This window comes from Salmo trutta, chromosome 18 (assembly GCF_901001165.1).
Source record: "Salmo trutta chromosome 18, fSalTru1.1, whole genome shotgun sequence".
In the NCBI taxonomy this organism is placed as follows: domain Eukaryota; kingdom Metazoa; phylum Chordata; class Actinopteri; order Salmoniformes; family Salmonidae; genus Salmo; species Salmo trutta.
Genome location: NC_042974.1, coordinates 46,091,855 through 46,118,442, shown reverse-complemented (window position 1 = coordinate 46,118,442; position 26,588 = coordinate 46,091,855). Strand labels below are relative to the sequence as shown.

The 26,588-nt window shown below is 41.7% G+C and overlaps 1 protein-coding gene across 1 annotated transcript in view; it reads right to left on the bottom strand.

Moving 5' to 3' along the window:
* LOC115153384 (transmembrane protein 150A) overlaps positions 1-26,588 on the bottom strand; it is a 92,488-nt gene that overhangs the window by 29,814 nt on the left and 36,086 nt on the right. The window contains exon 5 of the mRNA XM_029698784.1: positions 13,367-13,434. Coding sequence (XP_029554644.1) covers positions 13,367-13,434 — 68 coding nt within the window. The remainder of the gene's footprint in view (positions 1-13,366; positions 13,435-26,588) is intronic.

The following is a 26,588-nucleotide window of genomic DNA, read 5'->3' as shown; positions in this document are numbered from 1 at the left end:
TAAATATAGCATAATATCCTCTACGGGCTAGGGGGCAGTATTGAGAATTTTGGAAAAAATATGTGCCCATTTTTAACTGCCTCCTACACCAACTCAGAAGCTAGAATATGCATATTACAGGTTTGGATAGAAAACACCCTAAAGTTTCTAAAACTGTTTGAATGGTGTCTGTGAGTATAACAGAACTCCTATGGCAGGCAAAAACCTGAGAAGGTTTCATGCAGGAAGTACCCTGTCTGACAAGGTGTTGTTGTTCTTGCTTCTGTTTATTGAAGAGTCAGGATCTTAGCTGTAACGTGACAATTCCTAGGGCTCCAATAGGCTCTCAGAACCCGGGAAAAACCTGAACGATGACGAGGCAGCCTCAGGCTGAAACACAGAATCCCCTTTTCCAAGTGTCCCATTAGAGGACAATGGAATTAGGCGCGTGCGCGATTCGACCCCGTGCAGTATTTTCCTTCGGCTGTTTAGCTAATTGCAGATTCCCGGTCGGAATATTATCGCTTTTTTACGAGAATAATGGCATAAAAATTGATTTTAAACAGCGGTTGACATGCTTCGAAGTACGGTAATGGAATATTTAGAAATTTTTTGTCACGTTCCGCGCCATGCGCGCGACCGTGATTTACCATTCTGATAGTGTCTAGAATGCACGACAAAACACCGCTGTTTGGATATAACGATGGATTATTTGGGACCAAACCTACATTTGTTATTGAAGTAGAAGTCCTGGGAGTGCATTCTGACGAAGAACAGGAAAAGTAAGACCATTTTTCTTATAGGGAAATATGATTTTGGTGAAGGCTAAACTTGCCGGGTGTCTAAATAGCTAGCCCGTGATGGCTGGGCTATGTACTTAGAATATTGCAAAATGTGCTTCATCCGAAAAGCTATTTTAAAATCGGACATATCGAGTGCATAGAGGAGTAATGTATCTATAATTCTTAAAATAATTGTTATGCTTTTTGTGAACGTTTATCGTGAGTAATTTAGTAAATTGTTAGTAAATTCCCCGGAAGTTTGCGGGGGTATGCTTTTTCTGAACGTCACATGCTAATGTAAAAAGCTGGTTTTTGATATAAATATGAACTTGATTGAACAGACATGCATGTATTGTATAACATAATGTCCTAGGTGTGTCATCTGATGAAGATCATAAAAGGTTAGTGCTGCATTTAGCTGTGGTTTGGGTTTTTGTGACATTATATGCTAGCTTGAAAAATGGGTGTCTGATTATTTCTGGCTGGGCACTCTCCTGACATAATCTAATGTTTTGCTTTCGTTGTAAAGCCTTTTTGAAATCGGACAGTGTGGTTAGATTAACGAGAGTCTTGTCTTTAAATAGCTGTAAAATAGTCATATGTTTGAGAAATTGAAGTAATAGTATTTCAAACGTTTTAAAAATCGCGCCACAGGATTCAACTGGCTGTTACGTAGGTGGGACGAATTCGTCCCGCCGGTCCCATAGAGGATAATCAACTTATAAAACGACTAACTATAAGATTTCACCCTCCTTATAACTGTAAAATACATATTTGTATTTTTAGTGTTAGAGAAAATGTGCACAGGGCTTCCTGAACTCGTTAGGAACTTGTCTTTCATCTTATATTAATTTAGTCCGTCTATGACAAACAGAAAGTATTTTGTTTAAAATCTATGAATTATATTAGATTAATGGCTAGAAATCGATCTTTGAATGTGCTCCCATGATGAAACCACTCTCTTCCGCAGCACTACGATGTCAGCGGCTGTGATTTATCATTTAAATGTTATTTATTTTACAGAATTTGCACAACTTTTCACAACTTTGTTACAGCTGTATTTTCCAGCTCCAGTTTAAACATATCAAAGCAAACTTTATTTGTCACATGCATTGAATACAACAAGTGTAGACTTTACCGTGAAATGCTTACTTACAAGCCCTTAACCAACAGTGCAGTTCAAGAAGAGTTAACCCTAAATTAAGCAAATGTAAGTTTGGTTATTACTTAGTGACATCATTTCAGTTATATTATTTGACACAATGTCTTTAGGGGCAATCAATAAAAAAATAAAACATGGTTGAATAGCCAGAAGCTGGTAGACATTATTTTTATGTTAAAAAGTTCAATAAAACATTGTTGGAAAATATTTGTTTCATTTGGTTTTGTATTCAGTTAGCACAGTATGAATTAATTCCTATGATCTCATTGTAGAATTGACAAAAGAAATGCTATTAGATATTTTCTATTAATCGTGCAGCCCTAACACACACACACACACACACACACACACACACAAATATATCTAAATCAGTCACAACACACCTAAGTTAAATAGGTCAGGAAATTCTCTGGGTTGTCAAATGCACATACAAACACGTGTTATTTGGCTTGACCGCATGCTGTGTATTTATGAGTAGTAACTGGCAAGAAACAATGCATTTACACCCAAACACAGCCAGTGTGTTTACTGCTCTGTTAAAACTGGTGATATTACTGGAGTGTAGTAGCCTGCAGACAGGAGGTTGACATTTTGGGATAGGGTAGAGAATGTCATACCAGGGGTATCTAAGTAGTTGTAGCTCAAAAGTATTAAGAAGGCAAGAAGAAACCTGCCCTGCAGTACCATATCCTAACTTGAGACTGACTTCAAGATGGAATCAGCGCCACTGTCTGCCCCAGCACCTTTGTTTTGTGGTCGAAACTGAGCTGAGGTGCATTGGGCAGTGTGGTAAAAAAAAAAAATCAAAACAGCTCATATCCTGCTGTTCTATCGCATGTACAATGATTTCAAAGAGGGAAAGAACCCGTGTTTGTTGTTTGCTGTAGGGTCATTCCACCAATTCGGTGCCTTTCGAGAGGTGTAACTTGGCCCCAAAAAAACGTTCATGTCACGTCTACTCCTACTTCCCGCTCCAGCGGTCTACTAACCACCGGTCCTGGCAACCCATCATTATGCACACCTGCACAACCATCATTATGCACACCTGCGTCTCATCATCAGTCACACCTGGACTTCATTACTCCCTTGATTACGTACCCTTTATATAGAACTCTTTTGTTATCAGTCATCAGGTAGTATTGTTTGTGTTTCCATGTCAGACATTTCTCTTGGTTTGTACCGTTCCATGTTCATTATTATAAACTCACTAACTGCACCTGCTTCCTGACTCCCTGCGTCTACGTTACAGTTTCATAACATTTGAACATTCTGTCATAAAGAGCACATTTTCAACTTCATAAAAAACAAGTTCTCATCATAAAAAACGACTAGCCTATATTACTGCCAAATAAGGTAACAGGGTTGACGACTTCATCTTAAAACCGCCATACATGAAAGCTTGTTGTTTGCAACAGTGAATGGCAGTTGAAAGCAAGCGGCACAAAAAAATTGTCATTGTTAAAACATTTCTAGCCTGTCTATCTATGGGTAACAGTGTTGACGTGTTATGCTCGGCCCTTTCAGTTTTCCACCACAAAACACCAGAAAATGGCCAAAAGAGTAGAACCAGCTCACCTGCTTTTACACTGTTTTGACTATTAGATGTTCAATGTTTTTTTTGTAATTTTTTTAAAAGGAATAGTTTCACCACATTAAAACAAGAGTTCAGTTCACGTAACAGGCTTGACTTTAACATGAGGGACAGACGTAAGTGAACTGCTAATCTCATGAAATAAATAATAATCTTCAGAAATAACTGTCAAAGCAACAACATAACTAGGACTTTACAATGATGGTGAAACTAGGAGAAATGTTGGGGTTAAGTAGGTTAAAATCTTCATAGATGCCAGAGGTTGCGCAGAGGGACATGTCAAAATGCAGAATTTTGGCACTATAGCAAGTCTTTATTCATATTAAAAAATCTGATTTATTGCATTCTCCATGTGGTCTATATTAAAGGGCACTGCATTTAATATAACAGGCTTTTGAAATGCAATATTGGTGAACAATTTCAACTTAAAATATCAAAGGGACACAAAAGACACTCTTTTCTTTGTTGTTTGTAATTAGAGGTCGACCGATTAATCGGAATGGCCGATTAATTAGGGCGGATTTCACGTTTTCATAACAATCGGTAATCGGTATTTTTGGACACCGATTTGACAATTTATTATTATTATTTTAATTTTAATTTTTTTAATTTTAATTTTTTTATACACTTTTATTTAACTAGGCAAGTCAGTTAAGAACACATTCTTATTTTCAATGATGGCCTAGGAACGGTGGATTAAAAGGAACCACCAGCTTTCATATGTTCTCATGTTCTGAGCAAGGAACTTAAATGTTAGCTTTTTTACATGGCACATATTGCACTTTTACTTTCTTCTCCAACACTTTGTTTTTGCATTATTTAAACCAAATTGAACATGTTTCATTATTTATTTGAGGCTAAATTGATTTTATTGATGTATTATATTAAGTTAAAATAAGTGTTCATTCAGTATTGTTGTAATTGTCATTATTACAAATACATTTTTTTGTTTTAAAATCGGCCGATTAAATCGGTATCGGCTTTTTTGGGCCTCCAATAATCGGTATCGGCGTTGAAAAATCATAATCGGTCGACCTCTAGTTGTAATATCCCAAATGGATTACTATTTGTCTAGTCTGTGTTTTATAAACGTGCAAAGAGTATAAAAATTTGCATTTATATCAGGAATGGGCAACTTGTTCTCATTCTGAGAAATATGTATGTTCTTAACCAGGTAGGCAACTTGATTTCAATTTCTTAAAGTGAACAGGCTATGTTGTTCAAACAGTTGGAGCCGGACATGAGGGTGTATTCCTAAATGTTCAACTTTTCTGCCTTGATCACAAGAAAATAGATCCAAGTTGGCTAGACTTTAAATATAATGATTAGCTGGCTACTCACTAGCACATGGGCTTGTGCTTGAGAGATTGTTTATGAGACTAGTGTTAATTTTCAACAACGCCTGCTTTAAGAAGTTGTAAATTATTAGTGAATGTGCATTGTGCATGGTTCTGGTACAATTTGTAAAAAAAATAGAATATACATAGGCAGACTTGAAAGCCAGATCAGTGATTTTTGCAAAATAGCAGGTTAAACTATTTTGACAAAATAATTAAAATATTAGTGGGTCTTATGGTTGTGAAAGGCTTATATTTAGCCTAGGTATAATTTCACATGCAGTGGATTGACCTTAAATTGTGCAACAAAGCTTATTTAGAGAAATCTAGATATATATCGTGAATAGCCCAAAAATTTGAAAAACATTGAGATATGATTTTTAGGCCATATCGACCAGACCTAGTTTTAGTTAGTTTGGGCAAAACACTAATTTGACCCTCTATGAAAAGGTGAGTCTCCCACGAACATGTAAATGCCGATTGTTTTGCTCTAGGATGCCCACTAGCCTCACAAGACTCGTTTGAAGGTAGCCCGGTATCAGTAAAAAATGATTAAATGATTTTTGTCCCTCAACCTATTCACAAATCAAATCGTATTTGTCACATGCGCCGAATACAACAGTAAAATGCTTACTTACAAGCCCTTAACCAACAATGCAGTTAAGAAAATACTTTTTTTAAAAGTAAGAGATAAAAGAAATAAAAAAATAAAGAGCAGCAGTAAATAACAAGAGCGGTGCAATATACAAGGGTACCGGTTCAGAGTCAATGTGTCAATGAGCGGGGGCACCGGTGTCGAGGTAGTTGAGGTAATTATGTACATGCAGGTAGGGTTATTGAAGTGGCTATGCATAGATGATAAGAGAGTAGCAGCAGCGTTAAGGGGGGGGGTGCAAATAGTCTGGATAGCCATTTGATTAGATGTTCAGGTGTCTTATGGCTTAGGGGTAGAAGCTGTTTAGAAGCCTCTTGGACCTAGACTTGGCGCTCCAGTACCGCTTGCCGTGCTGTAGCAGATAGAACCGTCTATGACTAGGGTGGCTGGAGTCTTTGACAATTTTTGGGGCCTTCCTCCGACACCGCCTGTTATAGAGGTCCTGGATGGCAGGAAGCTTGGCCCCGGTGATGTACTGGGCCGTACGCACTACCCTCTGTCGTGCCTTGCGGTCAGAGGCCGAGCAGTTGCCATACCAGGTAGTGATGCAACCGTCAGGATGCTCTCGATGGTGCAGCTGTAAAACCTTTTGAGGTTGCCAAATCTTTTCAGTCTCCTGAGTGGGAATAGGTTTTGTCGTGCCCTCTTCACAGCTGTCTTGGTGTGCTTTGGACCATGTTAGTTTGTTGGTGATGTGGATGCCAAGGAACTCGAAGCTCTCAACCTGCTCCACTACAGCCCCGTCGATGAGAATGGGGGCGTGCTCCGTCCTCCTTTTCCTGTAGTCCACAATCATCTCCTTTGTCTTGATCACGTTTAGGGAGAGGTTGTTGTCCTTGTACCACACGGTCAGGTCTCTGACCTCCTCCCTATAGGCTGTCTCATCGTCGGTGATCAGGTCTATCACAGTTGTGTCATCAGCAAACTTAATGATGGTGTTGGAGTTGTGCCGGGCCAGGCCGTGCAGTCATGAGTGAACAGGGAGTACAGAATGGGACTGAGCACGCACCCCTGAGGGGCCCACGTGTTGAGGATCAGCTTGGCGGATGTGTTGTTACTTACCCTTACCACCTGGGGATGGCCTGTCAGGAAGTCTAGGATCCAGTTGCAGAGGGAGTCTCAACGTCAACAGTGAAGAGGCGACTCCAGGATGCTGGCCTTCTAGGCAGAGTTGCAAAGAAAAAGCCATATCTCAGACTGGCCAATCAAAATAAAAGATTAAGATGGGCAAAATAACAGACACTGGACAGAGGAACTCTGCCTGAAGGCCAGCATCCCAGAGTCGCCTCTTCACTGTTGACGTTGAGACTGATGTTATGCGGGTACTATTAAATGAAGCTACCAGTTGAGGACTTGTGAGGTGTCTGTTTCTCAAACTAGACGCTCTAATGTACTTGTCCTCTTGCTCAGTTGTGCACCGAGGCATCCCACTCCTCTTTCTATTCTTGTTAGAGACAGTTTGCATTGTTCTGTGAAGGGAGTAGTTCACAACGTTGTACGAGATCTTCAGTTTCTTGGAAATTTCTCGCATGGAATAGCCTTCATTTCTCAGAACAAGAATAAAGTTTCAGAAGAAAGTTCTAAGTTTCTGGCCATTTTGAGCCTGTAATCGAACCCACAAATGCTGATGCTCCAGATACTCAACTAGTCTAAAGAAGACCAGTTGTATTAATTCTTTAATCAGGACAACAGTTTTCAGCTGTGCTAACATAATTACAAAATGGTTTTCTAACGATCAATTAGCCTTTTAAAATGATAAACTTGGATTAGCTAACACAACGTGCCATTGGAACACAGGAGTGATGGTTGCTGATAATGGGCATCTGTACGCCTATGTAGATATTCCATAAAAAATATCAGCCGTTTCCAGCTACAATAGTCATTTACAACATTAACAATGTCTACACTGTATTTCTGATCAATTTGATGTTATTTAAATAGACAAAAAAATTGCTTCTCTTTCAAAAACAAGGACATTTCTAAGTGACCCCAAACTTTTGAACGTTAGTGTATATTAATCCTGATCTTTCTTATATATCTCTCAGATATAGGACAGACACACTTTAAAACAAACTTCCTTTTGATACATTTTTTTGACTATCTGTTATTCAATGCGTTTCTATGGGCAAATAGCCAAATTCAATGTTTCATCAAATAATTGTTTTATATAAACACTTTTTTATACCTAAAGGGGTCCTAAAATTCGAACTCATATAGCTAAATGATCCTTGGTATGACCCCCACCCCCTGGCTTAGATGCATTAAAGATTAATGGTGCAGTATGCAAGAATCACTCCGCCAATTCCTGGTTATTAAAATTCGAATAGTTCGCCTAATTTCAGGTTGTGACAAAACAAGCACTCAGAGTGTACCATCTAAACCACTGTGAAATGTGACACGTTTCAAGAAACTAGGTGTATGTCGCACATCACTACTTCACAGGAGTGGCATTTGAATGTTTTTTTCCTTTTTTTATCAACATGTGACTAGTTTCAGGAAAAACAGGTGTACTGTATGTCGCGGGTCACTACTTCGCAGGAGAGCCATGAACTGAACCTTTAAAAAAAAAAGAAAATACGTTTTTTGGCAGAAATGCCTTCTGGAACATGTGAACTTTCATGTGCCTTAATAACAAACTTGTATGCCATCTGTTAATATGAATAACATTGTTAAATTACAAGTCTAGTTGGTTTAGCCACAGAAAAAGACGCTAGCCATTCCCGCTAGCCATAATTGGCTGAGATAATGAGTGGGCTGGACATGCCGAGAGATTCATTCGGATTGGTATGCCATAGCACGCTTCTGTCTACTTGAGCTGGTCATTAATCCTGTCTAACGAGGCTTTTAAAAAAAATATCGCGTTGTTGATCTGCATAAGTGTTACTCTCCACTTTTTGGAGGACCGAGTTTTGAAATCAGTGGAATTTAGGTATGATAGCCAAGGAGATGGAGAAAACACCTATCTCTGGATTACATCTTCAAACTAAAGATAACCATGGCATCCAAGACAGAGGGAGAAGCATTCATCCATGTATACAGGTACATCCACTTCACTGGATATCATAAGGTGAATGCACCAATTTGTAAGTCGCTCTGGATAAGAGCGTCTGCTAAATGACTTAAATGTAATGTAAATGTAATGTAAATGTAAACAATGAATCTTAATCCCAATGTATGATATCATGCACTATGCATGAATCTGCAGGTAGCTAAAGCTAACCTAGCTTACTAGCTAAACAATGAAGCTAAACATGTCTAAACAAAAGATTCCACTATGCAAGTAACCATTTCACTGTACCGTTTACACCTTTTGCATGTTGTGCATGTGACAAATAAACTTAGATTCAATTTGATATGGTGTATGTTTACCAAAGACGGTAATGTGAAGAACAACATGACCTGCACCAAAGTCAGATTAAGGATATAGGCCAAGGACTAGACACAGTGTATTTTTACTACTACATTTTGCTATTACTTTCCCCACTTTAAGTCTTGAAATCGTTGGTTGTTTACTACATTAATGTATTCACTCTGTTTAGCACATACCCTCACATGTGAATCCTTAAAGAGATGAGTGGGGCTAACATGCTAACCAGACCGGACACGTTAGAAATCCATGTTATTTAATTATTGCACCCACATTGCTCGCACGTGCAAACAAGCGTCTGCGTTGCCAAGGGCTAAAATAGAAGGCATTCCTATTTCTGACGCAGATCGCGCTGCAAGTCCTGCCTCTCCCATCTCCTCATTGGTTTATAGAAGCAGGTGCTCACATGCCATCTCCTCATTGGTTATATCCACGTGGGTGATTGAAAGACGAACTGTTTTGCCGGTTGTCGTGGAAATACTATGAAAGTGTAGATGCCAATCACCATATAAGTTCAAAGATGAAAAGGCCTGGAAGGAGGAGAGATGACTAGAAACGATTCGGTTGGCCGTTTTATGTGTGGATTAATTGTCTGAGTAGAGGACCTTCTGCATTTCAGGTAAAATAACAACTCAACGTTTATATCCCAGGACAAATTAGCTAGCAACAGCAAGCTAGCTAAATGGGACAAATTAGCTAGCAAGTGCAAGCTAACTAGCAAAATTGCCATACATGTTTAATGCTTTTCGACCTGTCCCCAAATTAATGTCATTGGTTCAGAGTTTGTTTTGATATTTTAACCTGCGTGTCGTGATCGCTTTGGTGTAGGGGGACAAAATACATTTATGCACAATAGCGCACGATGGCGCACGCGCACATCCATTTTGGGTTCCGTGTAAGGCTTAAGAGGGTGTGAACGATGCTGAATGGGCATAGACAATGAAGAGCTCTCCAGTAGGTGCACCAAAACATTCAGTGTACGATATACAATTTTCTATTATGCTGCATAGGTGGTGGGTCACAAATATCTTTTCAATAACCAAAATTCTTATATTTTCAGCTGTTTGAAGCTGGTGTACAAAACCGAAAGTAAAAGACGCAAAAAACGAAACTTAAGAACGGGAAGCATAGCGCACATAGGACAGATCTACCGCTTCTTAGACTTGCTGTAAGGGTCTGGGTGTAGCTGGTGCAGAGGAGTCAGGCGCAGGACAGCAGCGATCAGTAATAAAAGAAACTTTACTCAAAATGACCAAGTACATGTAGAAATACCAAGCCCACACAAAAGGACCGAAATACATAAAACAAACACTCACAAAAACTATGGGGAAAACAGAGGGTTAAATAATGAACATGTAATTGGGGAATTGAAACCAGGTGTGTAAAACAAAGACAAAACAAATGGAAAATGAAAAGTGGATCGGCGATGGCTAGAAGGCCGGCGACGTCGACCGCGAACGCCGCCCGAACAAGGAGATGGACCGACTTTGGCGGAAGTCGTGACACTTGCATTCAATGAGAATTACAAATTTCTATGCGAATTTGGTTGGGTAGCCACAAAAGTTAACATATTACACATTTAAGCTCCATTTCTCAATGTCAACCTCTTGCCCTTTATCCCTAGGTCCTACGCCAGACAACTCCAATCCTCAAGGGCCATAGTGCATTCTGGTTTTCATCCTGAACTTTTAACCAGCGACTGATTTCGTCCAAAAAATCTCCAATCAGTAACATTGGTGTATAAATAAGATCTAAGGTCCAGGGAGAACAGAAAAAGGGCAGGACTGTGTGTAGCCTAACTCAAGGCCCGGAGGGTTGAGACAGACTCCTACGGACCAGAGTATGGTATGACTCTGATAGTGACTGCTGCGGAGTCAGTTTACTGACTGAACCAGAGGGTGTGATCCATCCCTGAGCCCTTGTTCTAGGCACAGTCCTACACGTCTTCAGCTCACCACTAGCCAACTATAATAACATCCTATTGTTTCAGCCAGACCTCAGGGACCCAGTGGAGTGTATTTGTGTGTGTTTGTGTGTGTGTGTGTGTAGGACCGTTTGATGGCTGGATTATGTAACTGATGACTTTAGGAATGTTAAGAAGAATATGTTAACTGTTACCTGTTATAAGGCTTAAAAGGCTACGCTAAGCTAAGTCATCTATACTTAAGTCATCTATACTCAACGTTGTTTCAAAATGTCCAGGCAAATGCCCATGTACACATGTGCACACAGACACACACAGAGACAGTGTAGAGCTCAGACAGCGCATGACCCTAGCTCAGGGGTCATGGTTGAGTAAGAGCTCCAGACCAACACAGAGACTTTCACTGCTGGGTGTCAGGTGGTTCACACTGGACTGCTACTGACAGAGAGCTGGCAGCTGTCCCCCCCAACCCCCCCACCCCCACCCCCACCCCACCACCACATATACACCCACACAGTCTGTCTGCAAATGTGTGTCTCCCTAGCAGAACTCAAGGCCATACAGAGACTCAGAGTGGTCATAACCACAACATGACCGTAACATGATGACCATTACAGTGCTGGTCAGATTGTAGTAACCCTGAAGATGACATGCTAAAAGTGTTTCTCAAATTTCACCAGGACCATAAACTAATGAGCTAAGGCATCTGCTTCTATATACTCTAAAGAAGAATTTCCCAGATGCTTTTATCTGAACAAAAGCAATGTTTCTTAAATTTATACCGACCATCTAAAGCTCCCTCTCCCTGTTTTCTATCCAATATGGTGTGATTGGCTATCTGTGTTCTCTGTGAGGTCAAGTCAGAGCGAAGTTAAGTCAAGGAGAGCTCTTATCGAGACTGCGGGAATGAGAAATGTCCTGGGCTACATCCCAAATGGCTATTCCCTATATAGTATTAGTGTACTACTTTTGACCAGAGCCCTATGGGCCCTGGTCAAATGTAGTGCACTATGTAGGGAATAGGTTGTCATTTGGGTCATAGACTTGTACGAAAAGATGTAATGTTAAAGCTGCTACAGGCAGCCAGCAGACCTTAAATAGCAGTGCTCATCAGTTCTCCTCTCCCGTGATATTAGGGTAGGGACACGGAAACACACACACACACACACACACACAATTAAATGATAATGCCCATGAAGCCGGTGTTTGGAGGAGATTGGCACAGGTGTTGTTAGGCCCGAGACGAAGTCGATGCCCACCAAACCGTGGCAATATATCCTCCAAACACCGGCTTCGAAGACATTATCACTTTTATACAACGGGTTACCAACATATTTAAATAATGGTTGACCGATTTTCGTATATGAATTATATGAATTTATTCATACTATTTCATCCTTCCACAAGATATAGTCCCGAAACAAATCCAGGGTTGCTACCCAAGCCATCTGGTCGTTCATTCTATTGGTTCGGTTGCCAGAGACGCAACCCAGTCATTCAGTCTATTTGTTCTGTATCTATGGACGCGACCCAGTTGTTCGTTCTAAATGTTCCATTGCCATACTGGCTGTCAGTGTTCTTATCCCTTGCTTGCCAGCTAGCCAACTACGGCTAACTTACAGTCACGTCAAACAGTGCAGACAGAATAACAACAGTAGCTGTATTTGTTTAAGTTGTTTTGTAGTGACATTTATTTGGATACTTAATAACAATGAGCTAATGAAGCACAATTTCGCCTGGCAAAGAAAAGGTGCTCTCTCATTAGGACACTGTTGTTCAGAGGAGCTAGCCAACAACACAGCTAACACAATCACTTCAAACTGAATTGACTTTTTTTCCAATTTACATTTCTTTGTATATACCAATAAAATGATGCCAGCTGATTCATGATTTCGACCAACACGTTCATTAATATGGAATAGTTGGAGATCGAATTTGAATATTGAAACAATGTTGCAAATGTCAGAGAGACAGACAGCGAGGTTTATACAAATCTCCGCTGTTGAAAACAAAATGTTAGTCTAAAAGAAATATGAGATAATGTCTAAATGCTTTTTATAGTGGAGATCAAGTTCATAACTTCCCTGCCTGGGCTGATGAGACAGTGGATTGCACAGTCAGATGGAACAGAGTAAATAGGCATTTTAATATCATAGATTTAGCCGGTGGTAACTTGTGGAAAAGACACCGGCTGGAATGCGCTTTTAACCAATCAGCATTCAGGATTAGACCCACCCGTTGTATAACTATGAACACACACACACAAACACACACAGCCATAGACATTCGCAGGCACACACACACACACACACCCACACACCCCATGCAGAGCTGGGATGGCTCTCTTATGCTTGGCATGTGTCCTGCTGCCCGCCCGGCCCACCCAGACACAGTGGATAACATACACACCCGCACACACACAGGCATGCCCAGCGCTGTGTATCTATGGGGTGGGCTCAGCCACAGCTGGGAATCATTGACTGGAGCTGTTACTCAAACTCCAACACACACAGGGCACGACACGTGCATATGATGTATGAGTGTATGTGAGTGAAGAGTATAGACTCACCCATGAAGGATCCAGTGCTGCAGATGAGGCTGAAGAAGCAGCTTTCTGGAGGAAGAGTCCCACATTTACTGTAGAAGACAGTAGAACAACCAAAAGACAAAATCAGATCACGGCCAACCATCAACAGACAAAGAGTGTCTCTCTCTCTGTGTGTGTGTCTAAGCTGCCCTTTCTCAGTTGGATAAAAGTCTGTCCTCTCCTCGACTCCTCCATTCTCCTTTCCTCCGATAAGTGGTCGCCACATGTAGAAGGGTGTAAATTTGTTAATAGGTGAACGAAGGAGTTTGCTCCTCTCCTTGATTGCCTCCTCGGGATTCTAAGGTGTATCCTACCACAGAAGAGTTTTGAAATCCTTTGAAACAACTGTGGTTTCCTCGGAGGAGAAAAGCATGCACAGACATTGAAAAATTATACGACACTTATCAATTTGTCTATAAAATGTCTAGCATAACTTGTTACATTTCTTTTGACCACTTTACACAAGATGGCGTAGCAGTCAGACGTCTTTGTCTAGTCTCGTCCCATATATATAACTTTTATATATTTTTCTTCGCATTCTTTTAATATTTTTCCTAAACCTCAACTTCAAAATACTCTCCTGCAACCCGCTTCACCCAATGTGGTGTGGATCTGTTTTTTTTCTAAAGTATTTCTACTTACCTCCGAACTGGAATACCTCAACTGAAGCTAGCTAGCTAACTAGCTACCAGCTATCAGTCAGCTAACCACTGCTAGCGGTCATCAGCTAACCTTTAGCTTGGAAAGCTCTCGCAAGTTCGTACAACGCGTTTCAAGCCAGAGCATACCGGACCTATTTTTCTCTCCATATCCCCGGATTCCTACCGCAAACTCTGAACCTTTTCATCTGGATCATCACAGCTAGCTAACCGCAACCCGGGTTGACTACTCCTGGCTAACATTTCCCGGAGCTAGCACCAACTAGCCTGGAGCTAGCCCATGTTAGACCCATCCTGGGCCACTGGAATACCTTCACGACTGGAATACCGACATAATCTGCCCGAGGATCCCAACAGGCCCCTCAGGCGCGATGTCCCCTGAAGGCCCATTCTGCTAACCGCGGCCTGCTAGCTATCTAGAGCATATTGGACTGTTAGCTGACCCATCGGCCAGTTTCTTGGACCACTATACCCATTTTGCCAATTGGACTTGGACCCCTCTGCTACTTGTAACCCTACTAATTCCACAACTGGTCTATCAACGTCACCGCACGAGAAGGCAAAAACAGACTTTCCCCCATCGCGATGTCCCTCTAAGGCCCTTATGCTAGCTTGCTAGCCCCGGCCTGCTAACTGCTAGCTTGCTAGCCCCGGCCTGCTAACTGTCTGAATCGCCGTGTCCCCAGCCAGTCCAACCCCTCACTGGACCCATACGATCACTAGCCAATGCATGCCACTCCCTAATATAAATATGCCTTGTACATTACTGTCCTGGTTAGTGATTACTGTCTTATCTCACTGTAGAGCCTCTAGCCCTGCTCAATATGCCTTAACAAACCATGTTGTTCCACCTCCCACATATGCGATGACATCACCTGGTTTAAACGTCTCTAGAGACTATATCTCTCTCATCATTACTCAATGCCTAGGTTTACCTCCAATGTACTCTCTTCCTACCATACCTTTGTCTGTACACTATGCCTTGAATCTATGCTATCGTGCCCAGAAACCTGCTTCTTTTACTCTCTGTTCCGAACGTGCTAGACGGACAGTTCTTATAGCCTTTAGCCGTACCCTTATCCTACTTCGCCTAGCTCCACTCCTACTCCCCAGGTGCTCTCATTTGTTGACTTCTTTAACCGTAAAAGCCTTGGTTTCATGCATGTTAACATTAGAAGCCTACTCCCTAGGTTTGCTTTATTCACTGCTTTAGCACATTCTGCCAACCCAGATGTCTTAGCCGTGTCTGAATCCTGGCTTAGGAAAACCACCAAAAACCCTGAAATTTCCATCCCTAACTATAACATTTTCAGACAAGATAGAACTGCCAAAGGGGGTGGTGTTGCAAGCTACTGCAGAGTTCTATCTCACTATCCAGGTCTGTACCAAAACAATTTGAGCTTCTACTTCTAAAAATTCACCTTTCCAGAAACAAGTCTCTCACCGTTGCCGCTTGCTATAGACCACCTTCTGCCCCTGGTTGTGCCCTGGACACCATATGTGAATTGATTGCCCCCCCATCTATCTTCTGAGCTCATGCTGCTAGGTGACGTAAACTGGGACATGCTTAACACCCCGGCCATCCTACAATCTAAGCTTGATGCCCTCAATCTCACACAAATTATCTATGAACCTACCAGGTACAACCCCAAATCTGAAAAACACGGGCACCCTCATAGATATCATCCTAACTAACTCACCCTCCAAATAGACCTCTGCTGTTTTCAACCAAGATCTCAGCGATCACTGCCTCATTGCCTGCATCCACTATGGGTCTGCGGTCAAACGACCACCCCTCATCACTGTCAAACACTCCCTAAAACACTTCAGCAAACAGGCCTTTCTAATCGACTTTTTATTTTATTTATTTATTTATTCATTCATTCAACCTTTATTTAACCAGGTAGACAAGTTGAGAACAAGTTCTCATTTACAATTGCGACCTGGCCAAGACAAAGCAAAGCAGTTTGACACATACAACAACACAGAGTTACACATGGAGTAAAACAAACATACAGTCAATAATACAGTAGAAAAATAAGTCTATATACAATGTGAGCAAATGAGGTGAGATAAGGGAGGTAAAGGCAAAAAAGGCCATGGTGGCAAAGTAAATACAATATAGCAAGTAAAACACTGGAATGGTAGATTTGTAGTGGAAGAAAGTGCAAAGTAGAAATAATGGGGTGCAAAGGAGCAAAATAAATAAATACAGTAGGGGAAGAGGGTAGTTGTATGGGCTAAATTATAGATGGGCTATGTACAGGTGCAGTGATCTGTGAGCTGCTCTGACAGCTGGTACTTAAAGCTAGTGAGGGAGATAAGTGTTTCCAGTTTCAGAGATTTTTGTAGTTCGTTCCAGTCATTGGCAGCAGAGAACTGGAAGGAGAGACGGCCAAAGGAGGAATTGGCTTTGGGGGTGACCAGACAGATATACCTACTGGAGCGCGTGCTACAGGTGGGGGCTGCTATGGTGACCAGTGAGCTGAGATATGGGGGGACTTTACCTAGCAGGGTCTTGTAGATGACCTGGAGCCAGTGGGTTTGGCGACGAGTATGAAGCGAGGGCCAGCCAACGAGAGCGTACAGGTCGCAGTGGTGGGTAGTATATGGGGCTTTGGTAACAAAACGGATGGCACTGTGATAGACTGCATCCAGTTTATTGAGAAGGGTATTGGAGGCTATTTTGTAAATGACATCGCCGAAGTCGAGGATCAGTAGAATGGTCAGTTTTACGAGGGTATGTCTGGCAGCATGAGTGAAGGATGCTTTGTTGCGAAATAGGAAGCCAATTCTAGATTTAACTTTGGATTGGAGATGTTTGATGTGAGTCTGGAAGGAGAGCTTACAGTCTAACCAGACACCTAGGTATTTGTAGTTGTCCACATATTCTAAGTAAGAACCGTCCAGAGTAGTGATGCTGGATGGGCGGGCAGGTGCAGGCAGCGATCGGTTGAAGAGCATGCATTTAGTTTTACTAGTATTTAAGAGCAGTTGGAGGCCACGGAAGGAGAGTTGTAAGGCATTGAAGCTTGTCTGGAGGGTTGTTAATACAGTGTCCAAAGAAGGGCCAGAAGTATACAGAATGGTGTCGTCTGCGTAGAGGTGGATCAGAGACTCACCAGCAGCAAGAGCGACATCATTGATCTATACAGAGAAAAGAGGTGGCCCAAGAATTGAACCCTGTGGCACCCCCATAGAGACTACCAGAGGCCCGGACAACAGGCCATCTGATTTGACACATTGAACTCTGTCAGAGAAGTAGTTGGTGAACCAGGCGAGGCAATCATTTGAGAAGCCAAGGCTATTGAGTCTGCCGATGAGGATGTGGTGATTGACAGAGTCGAAAGCCTTGGCCAGGTCAATGAATACGACAGCACAGTATTGTTTCTTATCGATGGCGGTTACGATATCGTTTAGGACCTTGAGCGTGGCTGAGGTGCACCCATGACCAGCTCTGAAACCAGATTGCATAGCGGAGAAGGTGCGGTGGGATTCGAAATGGTCGGTAATCTGTTTGTTGACTTGGCTTTCGAAGACCTTAGAAAGGCAGGGTAGGATAGATATAGGTCGGCAGCAGTTTGGGTCAAGAGTGTCCCCTCCTTTGAAGAGGGATGACAGCAGCTGCTTTCCAATCTTTTGGAATCTCTGACGACACGAAAGAGAGGTTGAACAGGCTAGTAATAGGGGTTGCAACAATTTCGGCAGATAATTTTAGAAAGAAAGGGTCCAGATTGTCTAGCCCAGCTGATTTGTAGGGGTCCAGATTTTGCAGCTCTTTCAGAACATCAGCTGACTGGATTTGGGAGAAGGAGGAATGGGGAAGGCTTGGACGAGTAGCTGTGGGGGGTGCAGTGCTGTTGACCACGGTAGGGGTAGCCAGGTGGAAAGCATGGCCAGCCGTAGAAAAATGCTTATTGAAATTCTCAATTATAGTGGATTTATCGGAGGTGACAGAGTTTCCTATCCTCAGTGCAGTGGGTAGCTGGGAGGAGGTGTTCTTATTCTCCATGGACTTTACAGTGTCCCAGAACTTTTTTGAGTTTGTGTTGCAGGAAGCAAATTTCTGCTTGAAAAAGCTAGCCTTGTCTTTTCTAACTGCCTGTATATATTGGTTTCTAACTTCCCTGAAAAGTTGCATATCACGGGGGTTGTTCGATGCTAATGCAGAACGCCACAGGATGTTTTTGTGTTGGTTAAGGGCAGTCAGGTCTGGAGAGAACCAAGGGCTATATCTGTTCCTGGTTCTAAATTTCTTGAATGGGGCATGCTTATTTAAGATGATGAGGAAGGCATTTAAAAAACATAACCAGGTATCCTCTACTGACGGGATGAGGTCAATATCCTTCCTAAATGCATGCTCTTCAACCGATCGCTGCTCGCACCTGCCCGCCGTCCAGTAGCACTACTCTGGATGGTTCTGACTTAGAATATGTGGACAACTACAAATACCTAGGTGTCTGGTTAGACTAAACTCTCCTTCCACTCACATTAAACATCTCCAATCCAAAATTAAATTTAGAATAGGCTTCCTATTTCGCAACAAAGTATCCTTCACTCATGCTGCCAAACATACCCTCGTAAAACTGACCATCCTACTGATCCTCGACTTCGGCGATGTCATTTACAAAATAGCCTCCAACACTCTACTCAACAAATTGGATGCAGTCTATCACAGTGCCATCCGTTTTGTCACCAAAGCCCCAAATACTACCCACCACTGTGACCTGTATGCTCTCGTTGGCTGGCCCTCGCTTCATACTCGTCGCCAAACCCACTGGCTCCAGGTCATCTACAAGTCTCTACAAGGTAAAGCCCCGCCTTATCTCAGCTCACTGGTCACCATAGCAGCACCCACCCGTAGCACGTGCTCCAGCAGGTATATCTCACTGGTCACCCCAAAGCCAATTCTTCCTTTGGCCCCCTCTCCTTCTAGTTCTCTGCTGCCAATGACTGGAACAAACTGCAAAAATCACTGAAGCTGGAGATTCTTACCTCCCTGTCAGAGCAGCTCACAGATCACTGCACCTGTACATAGCCCATCTGTAAAAAGCCCATCCAATCTACCTCATCCCCATACTGTATTTATTTATTTATCTTGCTCCTTTGCACCCCAGTATCTCAACTTGCACATTCATCCTCTGCACATCCTACCATTCCAGTGTTTAATTGCTATATTGTAATTACTTTGCCACCATGGCCTATTTATTGCCTTACCTCTCTTATCCTACCTCATTTGCACATGCTGTATATAGATTTTCCTACTGTATTTTTGATTGTATGTTTGTTTATTACATGTGTAACTCTGTGTTGTTGTATGTGTCAAACTGCTTTGCTTTATCTTGGCCAGGTTGCAGTTGCAAATGAGAACTAGCCAGCCTGGATAAATAAAGACGAAACAAATAAATAAAAAAAATAAACATGTATTTTGGAATTCCATCTATGAAAACATAATTTGCCTGATGACACGCTAGTAGAGAAGGAGATTATTTTATACAAGTGCATTTGTTTCCACGTTTCCTCTCCTCCTCTCCTTGATTACGTTTAAACTTTTTCAAAAGGAGGTGAGGACGAAGAAAAGGACACAAGTATCGAGGAAATCCAATTGAGAAAAGGCCTGAGTGATCTCCTCTGCTATGCAATAGCATTTGACCTTTCACCTACTCTTCTAGCCTGTGTTCTAGGAAAATTAAGTGAAGGAACCACCCATTATAGGGGGGAGGCAATCAGTCATAATACCGCCCTCCTGCCTGCCTGCTTTCGAGTGTTTTTGTGTGCGTGTGTGTGTGTGTGTTCCTGTGTACGTGCGTGAGTGTGGCCTGTCTGCCTGGTCCTGTCTCCTGTTAACACCAATCCCTCTCAGCTGACTAGACCTCGCCACTCTGTCACACACACACACACACACACACACACACACACACACACACACACACACACACACACACACACACACACACACACACACAAAAAAGCACGCACACAAACACTCGAAGACAGACACTAAAAAGCACACACACACAAACAAACACATACACAGACAGACACTAAAAAGCAAGCACACACTCAACACTTTCTCTCATTCATAGCCAGATTGGAGAACCATTCAAGAGTAATTGCAACTTCTAGAGGCAGGATATCCTGAAAGCTTTTTCAATACCATAAATTTACATTCCCCAAGTCTTTCATAGAAACCATATATTTACATTCCCTAATGGTCCTTTGATGTTCAAAGCTCTGGGAATGGGAGAGGCTAAAGAAAGCACAAGTCTCTTTATTCTCTCACTCCCCCCATCTGAAAACAAACTCCTCTTTTCTGGGGATTTGACTGTGTGTGTTTCAAGTTTTAATGCCACGTGCACAAATACAGTGCCAAACATACCCAAACATACCCAAGCCTTTCTTGCATGCTCCAAACCCAACAATGCAGTAATCAATATCAATGTAGCACAAAAACAAAAAACATACGTTAGAACAAAAACACACAATAAATAAAAATAAGAAAAACAACGTAGTAAGACGCTATATACAGTGTCAGTTCCAATACCATATTTAAAATATGCAGGGATACTGGAGTGATAGAGGTAGATTTGTATATGGGTAAGGTGACTAGGCATCAGGATGTATGATAAACAGAGTAGCAGCAACATATATGATGATTGTATGTAAGTGTGTGTACGTGTGTGTAGAGTCAGTATAAATGTGTGTGTGTGTGTGTGTGTGTGTGCGCATATCAGGCATGTGCAGACCCGTTCCTTTCCACCCTTTCCTGCTTCATGGAGGAAGGCAGGAAATCTCAGCCATCAGTTATTTTCAGAAACAGGAATCACACACAGATAGGCACACACACACATATGCAGTAGAGCTAGGAATTGCCAGGGACATCACAATACGATATTATCCCAAGACTGGTGTCGATACGATATGTATTGCGATTCTCACGATTCTATATGTATTGCGATTTGATACTGTGATTTTATTACGATTCAATGTTCCAAACCTAGTGCTCACCATATGTCTGCTGCAGAGGGACAAGAGAGAGACATGAGAAATCAAGTTCTGATCAGTCATGGAAATAAAACTGTTGCAAATAAATTGGCTCCCTATTTAAAAAGAAGATGGAGAACAAGCTATGAAGGGAAAATACTGGAGTTTTGGTGCAGGTACAGCCAACTAGCGCAAAAATTATATTGTCATAACAATACGATATATCGTCAAAAATAAAATCCCAATATGTAACTGTATACATTTTTCCCCATCACTAGTATGCAGACATGTGCACGCATGTACTTTAGACACGTAATTGTGCACACGCAAACAGTTGTGTGTGACTACACACACACACACAAGCACGCACACACAATCACAAGTGTGCACAGTCCCTTTGAGCTTCAGTCAGTGAGTGCCAACTGGCTGGCGACTCAGGTCATGAGAAACAACAGCACCTTGTTCCTATTGGAGAGAGAGAGAGAAAAGGAGGAAACAAAGGGAGAAAGAATGAGAATGAAGGAAAGAGAAAAGGGGTGGTGAAGTGCGAGAGAGAGGGAGAAAAAATAAAAACAGAAAGGCAACAGCTACTCTTCCTGGGGTCCAAACAGGAAACAAAACACAACAAATATAATACATAATATACATAATACAATACATAATACAATACAAAATACAATGCAAAATACATTGCAAAATACATAAAAATGTCTCTTAACAGTGCACATCGTGCCGTAAGGTATTCTTTTATCCGTTTTTTTAATCTGGTTTCTATTGCTAGCTTGAGTTACCTGGGATGGCAGAGTTCTATGTAGTCATGGCTCTATTTAATACTGTGCATTTCCCAGCCTCTGTTCTGGACCTGGGGACTGTGAAGAGACCTCTGGCTGCATGTCTTGTGTGGTACTGCTGAGTGTCCGAACTGTGTGCCAACTACTTGAACAGACAGTTTGGTACCTTTACCCGAACAACATCAGGGCTGCCAACTTCTGAAGAAAGCTCATTGCCCCCTGACATCACCCCTAGATGGAAAATTGTACTGTTTTAAAGTGAATTTCCTGCAATTCTAAATATTTTGAGATGGCTTATCCATGGAAAATAAAAAAATAAAAACCAGAGGTCAGGTCTGTTCAGGATGCTTTGAACCTTAAATGAACATAAAAAAAGGTGAGAACTTTGTTACTCTGCGATTTTTCGGGGATGAAATTCAAAGTAAAAAATGTATATTAATGGTTGATGGCAGTGGGTAACCAAATGATAGATTGCAGTCTCCTTGTCCATAGACAACTTTGAAGTTAAGGACACAAACATTTTGTAATTTGGGTGAACTCTCTCTTCAAAATAAGGAAAGAAGAAAATCCTGCTTGCTCTCCAGGAGGGTTGGCCTTCCTGAAGTTCTGGGTGTTTGAAAATGTTCTTGTTAAAACAATTTCTCAAAATCACCCAAACTTCATGAAAAATCTAATGAATAGGAATATTCAGGTGGCTTGTCCCTACTAGTTGAAGATCCTTGCCATCACCTTACTCTACATAGACAAAATATGATGCGTTTATGAGTTGTGAGTACTCCTACCATCTCTGCCTAGCATGTGCACAATACTAAAATGTAAAAAATTACATTTGATTCATGGAGCATTTAATATCCAATGCTCATTTGTATGACTTATTCAAAACTGTCAATAAATGGCTGCAAAAATACATAGCCTCATATAACTCCTTTTCAAAGACACAGGTAGCCATATCAGATTTTAAATATGTGATTACAGTGGCAAAATTGGGAAGAAGTGTAATAATAAAATAAGTGTGGGGAATAATCAGTAATCAGCCTATATTTTAGGCCATTGTTAAGAAGGAGAATTGTTCCACTGATCCGACTAAATTAAGTAAATAAATAAAAGATTACATAAATGTGCCCCGAAACACTAACCAAATAATTGTTATATTTATTGTTGCCCCTCTAGAATAAAACGTATATTTTTGGGATCACAATCGGTTTGAAAAAATTATTTTCAGTTATAAATCAGGTCACCCTACCAAATACTGTAGGTCTGTCTGCTGCCTTTTCGTTGTCACAGCCTAAACACTAAGTGTCGATTAAATCGACTTTAGCACATGCTGTCAAAAGGCTGCATTCTGCAATAAGGACTGAAGTAACCGCAACCTAATTTTGTTGACAACATTGTACATAAAACAGCGCTACCATGCTACTCTTTTCAGTGTTGTATAAACTCAGCAGAGAACGTTCTCTCTCTCCATTCAGCTCCACTCTAATCTTGAGGGGCGTTTCTTTAAAACATTCATCCAATCCCCTTGATCCCTTACATAACTAGACCAATCACATGCTTCAATGTGCCACTGTTCACAGTGCTGTGGCAAGACAGGACAATGATCGAGGTTCAGCTCCTGATGTTAAATTGCCGGCGCAGATGATCCAATTTCAAAACGATTTGGAGTTGAAAAGTTAATACGCTGACTATGCAATGGACTAATTAAAAATAAAAGTATTACTTTTCAATGAGTGAGATATAAGAGGTGTGCCGTGAGAAGAGGGTCAAATGCCTGTGTCTCAAGGCCAATGCGTGAGAGTTGGCAACTCTGCAACACCTCGCACAAAGACCAATAGTGACGCAGTCAATCTCTCCTCAACTTTGGGCCAGGAGAGATTGACATGCATACTGACATTCGCCCTCTGTGTACATCTAAGTGCAATACGTGCTGCTCAAAGAGCCATCAGAGATTGTAAGATTTTTTGTTTCACGGAAACGTGGCTCACTCGAGACACGCTATCTGAGTCGGTACAGCCACCTGGTTTCTTCACGCATCACGCCGACAGAAACAAACTTATCTCTGGTAAGAAGAAGGGCGAGGGGGTATGCCTTATGATTAACCTGTTTGGGGTAGGGGGCAGTATTGAGAATTTTGGAAAAAATATGTTCCCATTTTTAACTGCCTCCTACACCAACTCAGAAGCTAGAATATGCATATTATTGTTCAGGTTTGGATAGAAAACACTCTGAATTTTCTAAAACTGTTTGAATGGTGTCTGTGAGTATAACAGAACTCCTATGGCAGGCAAAAACCTGACAAGGTTTCAAGCAGGAAGTACCCTGTCTGACAAGGAGTCGTGCGTCTTGCATCTTTTTATTGAAAAGTAAGGATCTTAGCTGTAACGTGACAATTCCCAGGGCTCCAATAGGCTCTCAGAGCCCGCGAAATAACTGAAGGTTTACGAGGGAGCCTCAGGTTGAAACAGATTATCGCCTTTTGTAAGTGGATGCTCCGAGGACCTTTGAATGATGCGCGTGCATGAGTCGCTTCTGAGGAGAAATTTTATTCGGCTGTTTAGGCTCAATGCATACTCCCGGTCGGAATATTATCACTTCTCTACGACATAAATGGCATAAAAATTGGTTTTAAACAGCGGTTGACATGCTTCGAAGTACGGTAATGGAATATTTAGACATTTTTGACACGCCAATGCGCCATGCGCGAGACCGGGAAGAAGCATTCTAGAACTCACGAACAAAACGTCGCTGTTTGGATATAACGATGGATTATTTGGGACCAAACCTACATTTGTTATTGAAGTAGAAGTCCTGGCAGTGTATTCTGATGAAGAACAAGCAAGGTAAGAACATTTTTCTTATAGGAAATGTGATTTTGGTGGAGGCTGACCTGGGTGGGTATCTAAATAGCTAGCCCTGTAATGCCGGGCTATGTACTTAGATTATTGCAAAATGTGCTTCATCCGAAAAGCTATTTTAAAATCGGACATATCGAGTGCATAGAGGAGTAATGTATCTATAATTCTTAAAATAATTGTTATGCTTTTTGTGAACGTTTATCGTGAGTAATTTAGCAAACTGTTAGTAAATTCAACGGAAGTTTGCCGGGGGTTATGCGTTTTCTGAACGTCACATGCTAATGCAAAAAGCTGTTTTTTGATATAAATATGAACTTGATTGAACAGACATGCATGTATTGTATAACACAATGTCCTAGGTGTGTCATCTGATGAAGATCATCAAAGGTTAGTGCTGCATTTAGCTGTGGTTTGGGTTTATGTGACATGATATGCTAGCTTGAAAAATGGCTGTCTGATTTTTTTCTGGCTGGGCACTCTGCTGACATAATCTAATGTTTTGCTTTCGTTGTAAAGCCTTTTTGAAATCGGACAGTGGGGTTAGATTAACGAGATTCTTGTCTTTAAATAGCTGTAAAATAGTCATATGTTTGAGAAATTGAAGTAATAGTATTTCTAACGATTCAAAAATCGCGCCACTGGAATTTCAGTAGCTGTTACGTAGGTGGGACGAAATCGTCCCACATACCCCAGACAGGTTAACAAGACGTGGTGTGATCATAACAACATACAGGAACTCAAGTCCTTTTGTTCACCTGACCTAGAATTCCTTACAATCAAATGTCGACCGCATTATCTACCAAGAGAATTCTCTTCGATTATAATCACAGCCGTATATATCCCCCCCAAGCAGACACATCGATGGCCCTGAATGAACTTCATTGGACTCTATGTAAACTGGAAACCACATATCCTGAGGCTGCATTCATTGTAGCTGGGGATTTTAACAAGGCTAATCTGAAAACAAGACTCCCTAAATTTTATCAGCCTATCGAATGCGCTACCCGGGCGGAAAAAATCCTGGACCATTGTTACTCTAACTTCCGCGACGCATACAAAGCCCTGCCCCGCCCTCCTTTCGGAAAATCAGACCACGACTCCATTTTGTTGCTCCCTGCCTATAGACAGAAACTAAAAATGCTCAGGTCTGTTCAACGCTGGTCCGACCAATCTGATTCCACGCTTCAAGATTTCTTCGATCACGTGGACTGCGATATGTTCCGCATAGCGTCGGACAACAACATTGATGAATACGCTGATTTGGTGAGCGAGTTTAATAGCAAGTGCATCGGTGATGTTGTACCCACAGCAAGTATTAAAACCTTCCCCAACCAGAAACCGTGGATTGATGGCAGCATTCGTGCAAAACTGAAAGCGCGAACCACTGCTTTTAATCAGGGCAAGGCGACCGGTAACATGACCGAATACAAACAGTGTAGCTATTCCCTCTGCAAGGCAATCAAACAAGTCAGTATAGAGACAAAGTAGAGTCGCAATTCAACGGCTCAGACACGAGAGGTATGTGGCAGGGTCTACAGTCAATCACGGACTACAAAAAGAAAACCAGCCCCGTTGTGGACCACGATGTCCTGCTCCCAGACAAACTAAACAACTTATTTGCTCGCTTTGAGGTCAATACAGTGCCAACGACACGGCCCGCTACCAAAACCTGCGGGCTCTCCTTCACCGTAGCCAACGTGAGTAAAGCATTTAAACGTGTTAACCCTCACAAGGCTGCCGGCCCAGACGGCATCCCTAGCAGCGTCCTCAGAGCATGCGCAGACCAGCTGGCTGGTGTGTTTACGGACATATTCAATCAATCCTTATCCCAGTCTGCTGTTCCCACATGCTTCAAGAGGACCACCATTGTTCCAGTTCCCAAGAAAGCTATTTTATTTATTTATTTTTATTTCACCTT